This window comes from Mus pahari, chromosome 3 (assembly GCF_900095145.1).
Source record: "Mus pahari chromosome 3, PAHARI_EIJ_v1.1, whole genome shotgun sequence".
Classification (NCBI taxonomy): domain Eukaryota; kingdom Metazoa; phylum Chordata; class Mammalia; order Rodentia; family Muridae; genus Mus; species Mus pahari.
The window spans coordinates 13,612,274-13,626,963 of NC_034592.1; the positions used below are offsets into that span (position 1 = coordinate 13,612,274).

General features: G+C 53.4%; 1 protein-coding gene across 1 annotated transcript in view; it reads right to left on the bottom strand.

Annotated features, from left to right (window-relative positions):
* Window positions 1-3,644: 3,644 nt before the first annotated feature.
* Notch1 (notch receptor 1) overlaps window positions 3,645-14,690 on the bottom strand; it is a 45,817-nt gene continuing 34,771 nt past the window's right edge. Inside the window, exons 25-34 of the mRNA XM_021194012.1 lie at window positions 13,968-14,539; window positions 13,367-13,768; window positions 12,205-12,353; window positions 11,098-11,314; window positions 10,804-10,891; window positions 10,548-10,713; window positions 9,378-9,673; window positions 8,020-8,167; window positions 7,832-7,929; window positions 3,645-6,690 (exon numbers count right to left, since the gene is read on the bottom strand). Coding sequence (XP_021049671.1) covers window positions 5,245-6,690; window positions 7,832-7,929; window positions 8,020-8,167; window positions 9,378-9,673; window positions 10,548-10,713; window positions 10,804-10,891; window positions 11,098-11,314; window positions 12,205-12,353; window positions 13,367-13,768; window positions 13,968-14,539 — 3,582 coding nt within the window. The 3' untranslated portion in view covers window positions 3,645-5,244. The remainder of the gene's footprint in view (window positions 6,691-7,831; window positions 7,930-8,019; window positions 8,168-9,377; window positions 9,674-10,547; window positions 10,714-10,803; window positions 10,892-11,097; window positions 11,315-12,204; window positions 12,354-13,366; window positions 13,769-13,967; window positions 14,540-14,690) is intronic.

Consider the following 14,690-nt stretch of genomic DNA (forward strand, 5'->3'; position numbering starts at 1 on the left):
CAGTGTGCCACCCGGGCTGGCTCCCACGTGGCCAAGGTGAGTGGAGATCCTTTCTTGAAGCTTCAGGCCAAACCCCTGAGAGCAATGGTAGGCAGCATGAAAGGAGCCTCAGGCCAGTGTCACTTTTCCATGTGCCCATAGTACAAGGCTAGTTTGCGGATGGGGCTCCATACTAGGCAGGTGCACCTTGGCAGCCCTGCCTTCCACCTAAAGTATCTTAGGCCCCTGGGTGCTCACTGTGGGTATGAGTGAGGGCTGACCTGTGGACCGAAGGTGCCAACTGAAGAAGCCCTGGCACTTTATCCCTCTCCTGGGCTGCTGAGAATGGGACTTGCAGCCCTTCCTCCCTACAGGAGTGGATACACCTTTGGGTACACCCCCCCCCCCCAGCTGCTAAAACATAGATAAATGGCTTGAAGATTTTGTTGGGTGGTCCAACTGTACGTAAGATTCTAGAAGCCAGAGATTGAAGGGTACTAGACACCTGCATTTCTTCACCCATGAAAAGAGATGGTAATAAGAACCTGTCCTAGACTTTTCTGAAGGCTTCTGGAATTGTCATGGATAACAGGGGCTCAGAATCCACAGTAGCCCACTCCCTTCCAGGTACGGTAAGTGTTAACTGCACTGCTATCAACTTCCTGGCCTATGGCTTCTCTTTCATGTCTTCAGTCCTGCATGAGGCTTGGCTTATTCTGTGTCTCAGGGGACATTTTTAGATCACAGAGCCACCCTGTAGGGTGATAAGCAGGTAGTAGGAATGAAATAGGAAACACAAGGCAGATGTTGACATCACACTAACCCAGGGGTGCAGACAGTGCAGGAAGGTCTCTCAGCACACATACAAAGGTGGTGCAGAACTGTACTCCAGGCACAGCTGGCTGGAATTGGGACAGAGGCCCAATTGGGAATTAGGCCACCCCTCTGTCCTGGAGCCGGTGTCAACACTAGGAAGCTCCAGATGTGGAGCTCTTGAGAGACACTTGTCAGAGCAGGGCAGGAGCTCTTGGGGACAGTCTGGGGAGGGCTTCTGTATCAAAAGGGACGGAATCCTTGGTTGTGGGTCTGTAGGTCTGCAGGAGGTATTTGCTAGACACTTGGAAGTAAGGGAGGTCCTAGGGGCTTTTCAGATCAGTTTGGCCTGCTCGAGTTAGCCTTGGGCATCCCAGGCAAGTGGTGTTTCTGGAACAAATGTAGAACCCACCTTAATGAAGCCCTTGGGCAGAGATTGAGTTTCATGGCTGCAGCTACTTCTGACAGCACCAGCATAGCAGCAGGGCATACATCTGAAGCAAGGGCAGTAATTCACATTGTATGGGTGGACTCCTGAGGATTCAAGGCAGGAAAGATCGAGGGAGAACCCCAGTGTGCAAAAGGTGCCATGTGCCAAACTGGCTGTGTCCAGGGATCCTGGAAAAGTGCCCTGCCAAACCCCTCTTTCTCCCTGAGCACCCATTTCTGCTTTTGAAGTGCTTGTGGGCAACTTAGCTAGAGAGATCCCTTACATTCTTTCTGGGGGAAGATGACCTCTCTTGTAGATCTGGGAGTCATGTGGCTCTGGATCTACTGAACCAACTTGAATGAACTGTTTCATTCAGTTTCCTTGTATGCAACATGAATAATATTTTGGGATGGGCACAAATGCCATCTGGAGAATCCCTTGCTTGCCAGAGGCACACTAGTGGAAAGCTGCCAGCAGAGGGAGGCAGAGAGCCACCTACAAATCTACCCATCCATTGAGGGCTCCTTCCAGATCCTGTCTCACTTGAGTTAGGTGCAGGTGTTGCACACCGTGCAGACCCCCTCATCCCCCACCCCCAGCAGCCCTCGCTGAGGGAAGTCTTTACTTCTGGACTCCCTGGAGGTGGTGGGCTTGCTAAAGATAGCAGGTGCTGCATAAATGCTCTCCGAGTTGAGCACATTGGAGTCAGAGAAGACAATGGTTATCCAAGCTCTGAGGTCAGAGACAGAATCTTCAACCTTGTGGGAACCTGTAGCATTGCTTTCAAGACAGGGTTTCTCTGTATAGACCTGGCTGTCCTGGAACTCGCTTTGTAGACCAGGCTGGCCTTGAACTCAGAAATCCGCCTGTCTCTGCCTCCCAAGTGCTGGGATCAAAGGCGTGCGCCACCACCGCCGGGCTATGACATTTCATAAAGTTGAAATCATATGGTCACTTGTGAGATGTCTTTCACTGAACCCAGTGTCCTCCTGCAGGTCACCCACATGTTAGTAGGTCTCAGAGCTTTGTTCCTTTTAATGGCTGAAAAGTATTCCACTGAATGTTTATTAGGGTATCTACAAAGAGAGGTTGTGGGGTTGGCAAGCCCCCAGAGCTGTACCTGGCAAGCTGGAGACCCAAGAGGCTGTCTTTCAGTGGGAGTCTGAAGGTGGGAGAGGATTCATGTTCTGCCACAGTAGGCAGGATCGATCCCCTCTTCCCTGACCTTTCACTGTCTGGTCTCTCACTGGAGATTTGCCCACACAGGTAGGTGCTTGCTTTGATCTGCAAACATAAATGCTTTTCACCCCGAACCCAGTCCAGATGTGTTCTCAGTGGTCCAGCCATCAGTTGTGAACCCTGGGCTGCACATGCCATTGTGGATGATGCTCTAGAGAACACCCAGGCACATGAGTCTGCGAAGCCCTTTCCGAGCTGACATTTCCATTCCCCAGTAGGTTCTGATTGGTAAATAAAGATGCCAATAGCCAGTAGCTGGACCTTTTAGGACTCCTGGGCTTGGGACTTGGGGCAGTGGGAGAAGGGAGAGTGGGGGAGAGGAGAGATGCCATGCCTGGGAAGAGTGCAGGACAGAGAGGCATAGCCACCACCTGAAGGAGCTGGGAGAGCATGGCCTAGAAGGCTGCCCAACTGGGTCTAGATCAGCCAAGATAGACCATAGAATTAGTAAGTAGTAATTCAGAATTAGCGGGAGGTAGAGTTTTAGCAATATGGAGGCTAGGCAGCTGCCCAGCTATTGTGCTGAATAAGACATAATAAAATATAAAAGCTGTATGTGTCTTCATAAACCATTGAGTTGGATAGTGACCTGTTGCAAGGGTTTATTAACTGAATATTAATACATTTACTCAGCAGGGGTAAGGCTTTCCTCACAGCCACATAGTTGGGAGAGTCTCCCCACCAGTCAGTTGTCCCAGACTATACACTCCAGTACCTCCTGAGGTCATGCACAGTAGGACAGGACTGCATACAACAGAGTGACTGGATCATCAGGCGAGGGTCCTTTGAGTCCCATGACCTTCCCAACTCTTTGGGGGGGGGGGGTCAGTCAACAAGCAGAGCTGGGATGACTTTTTGCAAGTCAAGGCTGAATTTGAAGAGGTTGGGGGTTACTGGGCTCAGAGGATAGTCATCTATGACAACATAAGGTGCCTTCACTCCTCTGCTGCTCACAGGATACTGCTGACATCAAATCCACATCCCCAAGAGGACTGCATCAACTCTTTTGGAAACTGTCTTCCCATCTTGATGCCCTGCACTGTGCAGCTTCTGAAAATGGTGTGTCCCTATGGCAACCTCTCTGTATTACTGTGTAAGAGAGGGTTTGTATTTGGTTATTTCAGTGCTGGGTGGCCCTTTCTCTGTCACACTCCCCAAAAAGTGAACCAAACCACACTCCAAGTTTAGCAAAACATGGACAATCATCAGTATCATTTTTATTGCAAATTAGTTAACAAAAAAAGATGAAAAAATACATCATTTTCATTACCTACAGTTTTGCATGTAGATAATTTTTTTTAAGTTTCTTTTTTCTGTAAACTACACTTTATTTTATAAAACATGATAAGAATCAACATCTTAGGATGTGTCTGGTCATATCTATTAGGCATGGCGCAGACACTGCCCCCCAAAAGGCTAGGAGGAGCTGCCCTGAGGAGGTGGGCAACTGCCCCCGAAAGCCCCTAGCACACAGTGGCTGGGAAGGGGCTTGGTGGGCAGCAGATGGGCCGTCCTGGGTTGTGCTCTTAGGAGCTACTGGCTCGGCAGCTGCAGGTCACAAGATCTGGGTCACACTGAGCTGAGCCGCAGTCTGACAGTCCTCATCAGCCTGACACACGACACTCTTGTTCCTTTAGATTTTTTAAACAAAATCCATCTTTAAACATGTATTTACAGATACTTATTCTGCCACAGGCGTATACTTGATACTGCAAGAATCTGCTGTGAGCACAGCCCTGAACCAGGAGGGGTGGCCCAGAAGCAGACTCCACCCACATTCCAGCACACTCAAGGCACATCCCCACCCAGGCCAGTTTGGGGATCAGAGGCCACACAGCTTCTGTTTTTTTTTAGGTCTCAATGCAGGCTACTCTGTCGAGTCCACAATGCACAATGGAGCCCTTTGGCAGTCAGGTGTTAGGAGCCCAGGCCCAGGCAGGGACAGTCCGTCTGTCCTCGGTTGAATTTGGATGGTGCTGTTTGCATGGATGCACAGAACAGTCCAGGCAGTGTTTCTCTAGGAGGCACCACCTTGCATGGCTTACTGGCTCACGTTGTCAGGAAGGGGAGCAGTGCTCCCTAGGCCCATAAACACTCCTATAGAGCTTAGCCTGCGGACTCCCGACTGGTACTGGGTGGTGGACCCTGCACATGCCCGGGACCCTGCAAGCCCACACTGGTGGTTACAGAAAATGCACAAACCACACCATCTGACTTCTTTCCTGTTTTAGCTACAAAACTAATCCACGAACCCAAGGTTCAAGGTCTTGGCGTGTTTCTAAACACATCTGCAAATCCCAGGTGACACTGGGGTGCAGGGCAGTGAGTGTGGGGGAGGGGCAATTCTGGCCATGGCAGTTTCCAGCTTCCCTTCTCCTGTCATGTTCTTTTTTCTTTTTTTTCGATTTTGGAAAGAAGCAATCAATAAATAAACAGCATTTACAAATCATGAATCCTTGTTCATATTTTACAGACACACAGGGAACTTCACCCTGACCAGGAAAATCAAGGCTCTGAGAACTAGTTTATTTTCTTGGAACAGATATGTTTTTCCCTAGTGCCATAGAAAACAATACATATAAATAAAAAGGCAGTGTTTCTGTGGAAAATAAAAGTACATAAATAAATACTAAAAAAAAAAAAATGGAAATTCTTGTCCTCTTATTTTGTATAAAAACATTTTTTAAAGGCTCCTTTGGTCGCCCCAGCATCCTGAAGCACTGGAAAGGACTCCCAACAGGGCTTGGGAACGGAAGCTGGGGTCCTGCATCCCACATCTCTGTTTATTTAAATGCCTCTGGAATGTGGGTGATCTGGGACGGCATGCTGGTGGGCGGGCTGGAGATGCCCTCGGACCAATCAGAGATGTTGGAATGCGGGGAGGAGCTGGACCACTGGTCAGGGGACTCTGGGGATGGGGTGAGGAAGGGGTGCTCAGGCACCTGCAGCTGGTGGCTGGGGGTGTTGTCCACAGGGGAGGAGGAGTAGCTGTGCTGGGAAGGAGGAGTCAGGAACTGGGTAGTGGTCATGGGTGGGACCATGGAGGATGGCAGTGATGTGGGCAGGGCCTGGCTCTCCTGGGGCAGAATAGTGTGCACAGGCAGACTGCTGGGGCCCAGCGGCTGTACATCTGCCTGGCTGGGCTCCCCGCTCAGGAAGCTCCGGCCCAGTGGCCCATTGGCCGCTGAGCTCACACTGAGGTGTGGCTGCGACGGTGGCTGCAGGTTCTGAGGCTGGATCTGTAAGTTCTGTGGCTGCACCTGCTGGGTCTGCACCAGGTGGGGCTGTGTTGCCAGCCGTGTGTTGGGCAGGCCCTGGTAAATAATCGGGGACAAGGCATTGGTGGAGAGGCTGCTGTGTAGTGGGCCCATCATGCTATGCTGGAGGCCAGCTGCCTGTGTGCTCAGTGTGCCCGGCGTCACACCTGGCCGTAGTGGATTGTACTGGCCGGGCACCATGCCATTCTGGAGCCGGGGAAGCCACTCACACTGGCCATTCAAGCTTGCCGGCGCACCCACGGTGAAATTCATAGCCCCCGTGCCATTGGTACTCAGCACTGTGCTGGCACTGGAGGCTACAGGCAGGTGGGAGAGGCGTGGCGGGGGTGGCTCAAAGGCCAACCGGCCACCTCCAGCCAGCGCTGCCATCTCAGGCTTGGCTGCCACATTCAAGTGGCTCATGCCCAGGTGGGTGTCAGGCATACCAGGCAGGTGGCTGAGAGGCATGGATGGAGACTGTTGGAATGGGGAGGGGAGGAGGGGTGGCGAGGCCACATCTGACAAGTAGCCATGGGGTGACTCGAGGGAGTCTACAGGCGACAGCATGCTCGAGCTGTCCAACAGGCAGCCCTTGCCATCCTGGGACTTCTTCCTCCGTGCCTTGAGGTCCTTGGCTTCCTTGCTACCACAAGCCAGCCCTTTGGTGCTGGGCTTGCGGGCCTTCTTGCCCTGTGTGGCAGACTTGAGATTGCCCAGGTAGCCATTGGGCGAGCAGAGTGTGGGAGACAGAGTGGGTGTGCCACCCAGGGCAGTGCCATGCAGCTGTGGGCTGCGCACCAGGTTGTACTCATCCAAAAGCCGCACGATATCATGGTGCATACGCTCCTGTGCGATGTCCCGCGGCAATCGGTCCATGTGATCCGTGATGTCCCGGTTGGCAAAGTGGTCCAGCAACACTTTGGCAGTCTCGTAGCTGCCTTCACGGGCGGCCAGGAACAGGGGAGTCTCCTCCTGTAGGACAGGGACATGAGGGGTATGAGGGGGCGGGGCTGGGTGTAGAATTTGCTGAGTCATCTATGATGGATGGCCTGGGAGGAGGGGCTAGGGAAGCAGGCGCTTCCTCTTTCTTTTCTCTTATCTGGAGATATCTATCTAGCCCCAAGCATCCTAGATTACTAGCTCCGAGAGGACTTATAGCGGGGCTTTCCTATGTTGCCCAAAGTGGCTAGGAATTCAATATCATCCCGCCTCCGCTTCCCGGTGCTAGCAAGCACACATGGCTGATCCCGAGTTCTTTTTTAGAGAACCTAGATTTAACACCTCACACCCCCAGAGAAGGTCTGTGGGATAAATCCACAGGGCTTCCCCTGTGTGGAGTCAGACTGCCAAAAACAGAATGAACTGTGTGCCCTTTGCTTTCCTCCCCAAAATGCAGGCACAAGTACTGCAATCCTGGGACTCGGGACCTTTAAGGCAAATGACTGGACATGGGGAAGGTACTTCCAGTCCAAAGGGTCACCAGTGGCTGGGGCATCTCAGCTCCTTCCAGGTCTGCTCTGCCTGGCAGACATAATCATACACCTCTACAGAACTGCCTACCAGGCTCAGATTCTCTTCATAACCACTGGCCCACCCTGGACTGTGGGGAACCTGTGCCCAAGAGCAACTCCAGGTGCCTAACTCCTGCTCCATTTCCCAGCCTGCAGTGGAGCTGGTAAGGGAGGCACAAACTCTGCCCTGTGAGCAACTAAGCAGAGTCCTGAAGAAGCAACTAGCCCTGCACAGACAGACACTGGGAGGCAAGGTGGAGACATACAGGCCAGCTCAGCAGTTTTCTTATCCCAAAGGAGGGGGATGGGAGTGGTGGGCCAAGCCAGAGGCCTTGCAGGTTTTAAGAGACAGGGCCACCCCATCCCTGACCCTTGGCCAATCCTGAACCCCTAGGGTCACCACAGCTACCAGGGACAGAAGGCAAGGCTCAAGTTAACAGTGACATGGGACAGCTGCTTATGCCTCAGCTCATCTCCAGCAAGAGCACGGGTTATTTTATCTGCTGTTGTCCCAGACACTCTTAACACTCTTAAGTGGTTACCGTCTGGGTGCACCTAAGTCCCCATCATGGGCCTTCGGTTAAGGCAGCCCCTCTGCTTACCTTGTTGTTCTGCATGTCCTTGTTGGCTCCGTTCTTCAGGAGCAGGACAGCAGCATCCACATTGTTCACAGCGGCTGCCCAGTGCAAAGCCGACTTGCCTGGAAAGGAAGCAAAGAGGGGAGAGAGGGGGTTGAGCAGACCAGGTACTGGCTGATGTCCTCAGTAGCTGGGCTGTAGCTTGGGCCTACCTAGGTCATCCACGGCATTGACATCAGCATGTGAGTTGATGAGGTCCTCTAGCATGCCCTCCACAGCCAGGCGCGCAGCCAGGATCAGTGGAGTTGTGCCATCATGCATTCGGGCATCCAGATCTGTGGCTCTGTTCCGGAGCAGGATCTGGAAGGCAGGGATGGATTCAGGCAGAGTGATCTAAATGCAAGCCCGTATCTCCAGGAACCAATGCCTGGACTGGGCTCAGCTGAGCCCCTGAGGAAGGCAGGAGCTACATTCCATGTGCAGGAGGGGCTGGGGCTCTTACTCCAGTCCCTAGTGACAGTGGGGACCTACTGGGACCACAGGTGGCCTCATCTTTTGGTCATGGCTGCCAGAACTACCTCCAGGTTGAGGAAATCAAACTCCATAGCATGGAGGAGGGGGGAGGGTAACCAGGATCTTGCTCATGGCCCACAGCCGTCCTTGGAACTGCTAAGGTGGGAGGAGTGGGGTGGTGACCTGGGTAAGGATTCACAGCACAGCCTGGATTCCTACAACACGTACACACATCTGTCTATGCAAGCAAAGCAGGCCATGTGGAGAGCTGTTCACCAGGCAGTCAAGTTAACCTGTGGCTGGTCTCAACCTCTCTGCTATTGTGAAATAGGTCTTCTATGAAGACCAGGCTGGCCTCATGCTCACAATCCTCTCAGATTCTAGAGTGCTGGGATAACAGGTGTACATTGCCCTGTCTTGTTTAATTTCTTCTGCAGACCGACAAAGTGTGGTTCAAGTTAAATGATTAAACGACAAGCTTTTTGATGCCTGGTCTATTCCCCAATGGAGCCTGCTCCAGGGCCGCCTAGAGGACAAGTCTGGTAGCAGGGGTCATTGGCTGGCAGCACGCAAGAGCAACTACTAGGGATGGTCCCTGCAGACCCAGGCAGCTAAATCCATAAATCCACCCAGGCTGGCTCCAGGCTTCTAGGCAAAGCCAGGAGACAGGTTTGCAGGCCAGGACCAGCGGCCTCTAAAGCTCTCGTTCTGCCACCATGGGCTATGCCTGCAGCCACAGCTGAATGGGGTGGGGATAGGCTGCAAAGGTTTTAGCACTGGGGTGGAGACCTCAAGGCCATACCCTTGAGACTGGGAGAGTCTTAGTGAGAGGAGGGAGGCCCTGCCTTACCCGGTAGCTTCCTCAAGGCCACCTTCAACCAGCCTGCTCAGAGAGCACAGGTGGGACTTGATGCCCTTTGTAACCTGGACTTCCTTCAAAATGCAGCATGGAGGTGCCTAGTTTCCCTGCCCAGTCACACTTGGAATTAGAGATTGCAGGGTCCATGCCAGTCAGACCAGACGAGGTCACTGGCCCCAAGGATGCAGTGCTGCGTACCTGGAAGACACCCTGAGCATCTGCAGAAACTGCTGCATGTAACGGAGTACGGCCCATGTTGTCCTGGATGTTGGCATCTGCACTGGCCTCCAGCAAGCGCTTTGCAGCATCTGAACGAGAGTACCGGGCAGCCAGGTGCAAGGCAGTCTCCCCGGTGCGGTCTGTCTGGTTGTGCAAGCTGGCGCCCTGGTAGATGAAGTCGGAGATGACAGCAGGTGCATCTTCTTCTTCTTCACTGTTGCCTGTCTCAAGGCCTCCTCCACTGCAGGAGGCAATCATGAGGGGCGTGAAGCCATCTGCAGAGAGGACAGAAACAGGGGCAGGTGTGGGAAGGATGGTGTCAGCCTCAGGGAGGGTCAACATTCAGCTGTAGCCCTGGCAGGCAGTCCTGCTACAGCCTGCAGTTTAAGGGACCCCAGATGAAGTCCCCAAGGATGCAGTGCTGCCTCCCTGGAAGGAACCCTGGGACCAACATGGTAGAAGGAGAGAACCCACTCATACAAGTTGTCCTCTGACCTCCACGTGTGCACTATGGTACATGTGTAGCCCTTGCACTCAAGTGAAGAAATGCTTTAAAACATAAAATAAGGGCTGGAGAGATAGCTCAGTGGTTAAGAGCACTGGCTGTTCTTCCAGAGGTCCTGAGTTCAATCCCCAGCACCCATATGGCCGCTCACAACTGTCTGTAACTGCAGCTTTAGGGGATCCAATAGCCTCTTCAGGCTCCCCACAGGCACTGGGTATGCACACGCTACACAGACATATATGTAGGCAGAACCATGCACATAAAATAAAAGATATATTTTATATACACCTATATGCATATAATTTTAAAAGTCAACACTTTAGCTGGGCATAGGGATACACCTATAATCCCAGCATACTAAAAACTGAGACTCCCCCCCTCCCAAAAAAAATCATATTTGGTGCTAGTCTGGTCTATAGAGTAAGACCCTGCCTCAAAAAAAAAAAACAAAAAAAAACAAAAAAAACAAAAAACCACTTTAACTATTGCAAAGCAGCATTTCTAGGGGCAGCAGGAGCCAGAGGATGAGCTCAGGGCAGGATGCTGCTCTGGCAGAGCCATTCAGTGACCCAGCCCTCCTCAAGTCCTACTGGCCTCTTAAGTCCATGTTAGGGGATGTGTGCATGTGTCTCCAGTGGCCTTACCTGGTCCTCGAACATTGACATCCATGCAGTCAGCATCCACCTCCCCCTGAGGCGGTGTTGGGGCCATGGCAGACATGCGCAGGTCAGCAGCGTCCAGGTGCTGCTGGGTCCACTGCCTGTGGTCAGTCTGATCATTCAGGTCAGGGAGAACCACTGGCTCCTCAAACTGAGTGTGGACAGAGTAAGCAGAGCCTCATCACTTGGGGCCAAAGTGGGGGGTGCCACCCAGGGAAGCTGGGGAGCCCAAGGGACTCACCCGGAACTTCTTGGTCTCCAGGTCTTCGTCCCCCCACTCGTTCTGATTGTCATCCATCAGAGCACCATCTGAGGCATTCTTCAGGGGCCTGGGTATGGGGGTAGGGAGACTGAGCAGGTACCCCGGGAAATACCCTGAAGCCACAGCTCATATGGGCATCCTCTACATGCAGAAGGGCTTAGGGTAACGGACAGGGATGGATGGGCCCAGCATGGGCCTGCAGGATCTGAGCACCCCCACCAACCCTGCCACTCACTCACCCACCCACACACAGTGGGAGCAGTGTCCACTCACTTGAGGCCGACTGAGTCCTCACCAAGGGGCTCTCTCCGCTTCTTCTTGCTGGCCTCTGACACTTTGAAACCCTCAGGGAACCAGAGCTGGCCATGCTGCCGCCGGCGCTTGCGGGACAGCAGCACCCCACAGCCCACAAAGAACAGGAGCACGAAGGCGGCTGCTGCTACGTACATGAGGTGCAGCTGCGAGGGCAGCGGAGGCTCCACCGGCTCACCTGCGGACAGGGGCGGCAGGCAAGCACCCCACGTCAGGCGTGGTGATGCTGTGGGCTGGCAGGGGGCGGAGGACTGGCTCCACGGCCGGTGCCTCCTCACCCACTCTCCTCCATCCCACCCCCCAAAATAAGGTCATTTTCTACGTGATTAATCAGAATTGCAAACTATCGCTAAATTCTCTCCTGCACCAGCTGATCTGTCTGGAGACTGCTCACTTCTCCCCTTTCGAGAAGGAGGATTAGCGAACTTCAAATCACTGCGCTCGCATTGAGCTGTTAAGACAAAGGATTTAGGGGGATTTTCAAGATACAAACTTCAACACTTCACATGACACCGATCAATTCTTCTCTCTCTCTTAAAAAAAATACACATACACACAAAAACTCTAGTAATGATTTTGAAATAATATCCAACAAAGAAAAATCAGGGGTAAAGAATGAGGAGAGAAAAAAGGCTCCTCCACACTTTCTGTATATGTATACATCTTAGGGGGACAGCTTTTACTTACGGCTCCAACTAGCCACAGGGAGGGAAGGCCTTGGAAAAAAATTCCAGAAAAGCACTTCCGGAGCCGGGAATGGCAGCTGGCACAAGGAGCGAGAGACAGCCTGCCTGTGACCCTCCACCCAAGGAACCATCCCCGAAGAGGCAGGGCTGGCGCGGGTAGGGCACTCATTTTTAAAAAATGTAATGTGTATGCCTGCATGTACATCAGGACCCTGTGCATGCCTGGTGCCTGCAGAGGTCAGAAAGTGTTGAATGCCCTGGAATTAGAGTTACACATAGTTATAAGATGCTGCATGGGTGCTGGGATTTGAACCCTTGTCCTCTGCAAGAGCAGCCAGTGCTCTTAACCACTGAGCCATCCCTCCAGCCCCTGATCACTCACTCTTTACGGCCTCGATCTTGTAAGGAATATTGAGGCTGCCAAGTGACGCAAGAGCGCCTAGGAAGGCAGCCACATCGGTGGCACTCTGGAAGCATTGCGAGGATGACTGCACACATTGCCGGTTGTCGATCTCCAGGTAGACAATGGAGCTGAGAACACACACAGCACAGTGAGATTAGATACACCCCAGTACGCTGCCTACACACCAGCTCTGACTCCCTATCCTATCACCCTGACCCACAGGGCATATCAGCCAACAGCCCTGCAATGGGACAGTCTCCCTGCAGCCCCAGTGTTTAGCACTCAGCAGGGGTCATTCTACTGTCCAGCCTTGCCCCTTAGGTGCACAGCACCCCTTTTCCTCACTTCAGAGAATAGTCTTTAGGCATCCAATGCCCTCTTGATAGCAGTGCCCGGGGCCCCACAGAACTGTAGGGATGCAGTTGTGACTCCCTAGGGTGTAGCTTGAGGTGACAGCAGGCTCAGATGCCAGAGAGTCAGCTCTCTCATGCCAGCCAAGTCACCAACTCTCAGTCACTGGCCTCTCAGAAACAGGATTCTAACACAGCCTCCAGGAAACAATTCATGTCTGACCTTCACCACAGTCCCATGACAAGAAAACCAGGACCAGGAACAGCTGTGGTCAGGAGACACTAAGGTGCCACCAGACAGATGCCCAACAGCTCAGGCTCTTGGGACCTCCAAATGCCTGGCTGGTGCTTCCCTGCCCATCCCCAGATGGCTCTGTGCAGCATCCAGGAGATGCTCTTATTTGTGCCTCCTCACTGCCTCCCTCGGCTCCTCAGCCTTCAAGGCTCAGCAACAGTGCCCTTCTGCGCCCCTCACTGCCTCCTTTGTAGTAGGGATAAGGGCTGTAGTGACTGAGGTGCAGGATTGGTCTAGGATGATTTAGCCTCAGGGGACACTCTGGAGGCTTTAATCAGCTTGGTCTCCAACACCTGGTACACACTGGGGCCTGAAAATCACATCTGGGCAAACACTGAGACCTGCTAGGTACTAGCAGAGGGATGCCCTCATCATCCCAGGTGCTTTCTAACCATACTACCTCCCCTGAGGTTACAACTCCAGGGTTAAGCTGGTTAGAGAACCCAGGGACACACTAGGAAACAGCCCACCACAGCGGGAGCTGGAGCTCACTCACCCACGGATGTCCATGGGATCCAACTCCCTGCGCTGGCGCCCACCATTGGTACCAGGAAGCAGTGAAGAGGTGGCCCAACCCACTGTAGAGCGCTTGATTGGGTGCTTGCGCAGCTCTTCCTCATGGCCATAGTAGGGGAAGATCATCTGCTGGCCTTGCGCATCACGCTTGAAGACCACGTTGGTGTGCAGCACGTGGCTGAGCTCCCGCAGGAAGTGGAAGGAGTTGTTCCGTAGCTGGTCCGGTGGAAGCAGCACCACCAGCACCAGCGTGCCGGCCGCCAGCCGCTCGGGTACGTGCTCAGCACAGTCTAGACCATCCCATTCACATTCGGCACTGTTACAGCCCTGGTCGCAGTGGCCATCACTGAAGTGGTCCTTGCAGTACTGGTCATACAGGGGGCTGAGGAGGTATAGGATGCACTTAGTCCCATCCCAGCCTGTGGACCTCAAACCCACCTTGAAGGGGCCAGACCTGGGAAATGTGCTTGGTGACTCGCAACGGGCAGGGATAGACACTGGCCTCGTGAGCCTGGTGTTCGGTTAGGTCCTCCCGTGGCATCCTGAGCCCCGGGACTCTGAAGAAACTCAGTCTTACTTACTTGCACTGTCCCTCGGTGAGCTGGCAGTCGAAGCCGTCAAAGAGGCAGCCGGCAGAGTTGCACTGGCTGTCACAGTGGCCGTCACTAAAATACTTCCAGCACTGTAGGGACTGTGTGCAGTTCTTCCAAGGGTCGTTGAAGTTGAGGGAGCAGTCACCACCATCCCAGCCGCATGCGTGATTATTACACTGCAGGTTGCAGACCTTGTTGCCTGCGTCCACCTGGCACTCGGGCAGCTCGCAGGCCTCCTCGATCTGCGGTGGGGGAATGTCGCGCCCAGCGCCACCTGTGAAGCTGTAGTCCAGGATGTGGCACAGTAGCCCGTTGAATTTGGCAGGGCATAGACAGCGGTAGAAAGGGTTCTCGGATGTGGGCTCACAGGTGCCCTGATTGTAGCAGGGGTTGCTACCCACACAGGGGCTGCTGGCTGGGAACTGGCACTCAGGGCCGGTGAAGGATCCCAGGCATAGGCAGGTGGGACTACGTGGGCCCGAGATGCATGTACCACCATTGAGGCAGCGCAAGCTGCCACAAGTGCGGGCATCATTCTCACACGTGGCACCCTCGAAGCCCTGTGGTAGAGAGAAGATGGTGCATTCGATCAGGGACACCATGCACACCCCAGCCAAGGTCTGGCCCCAGTCTGTGACCTGTGAAAGGTGTCCATGGCCTTGCCCAGTCACAAGGCCCTTGAAACGTCTCACCATAGGAAGGTCAGGGTTG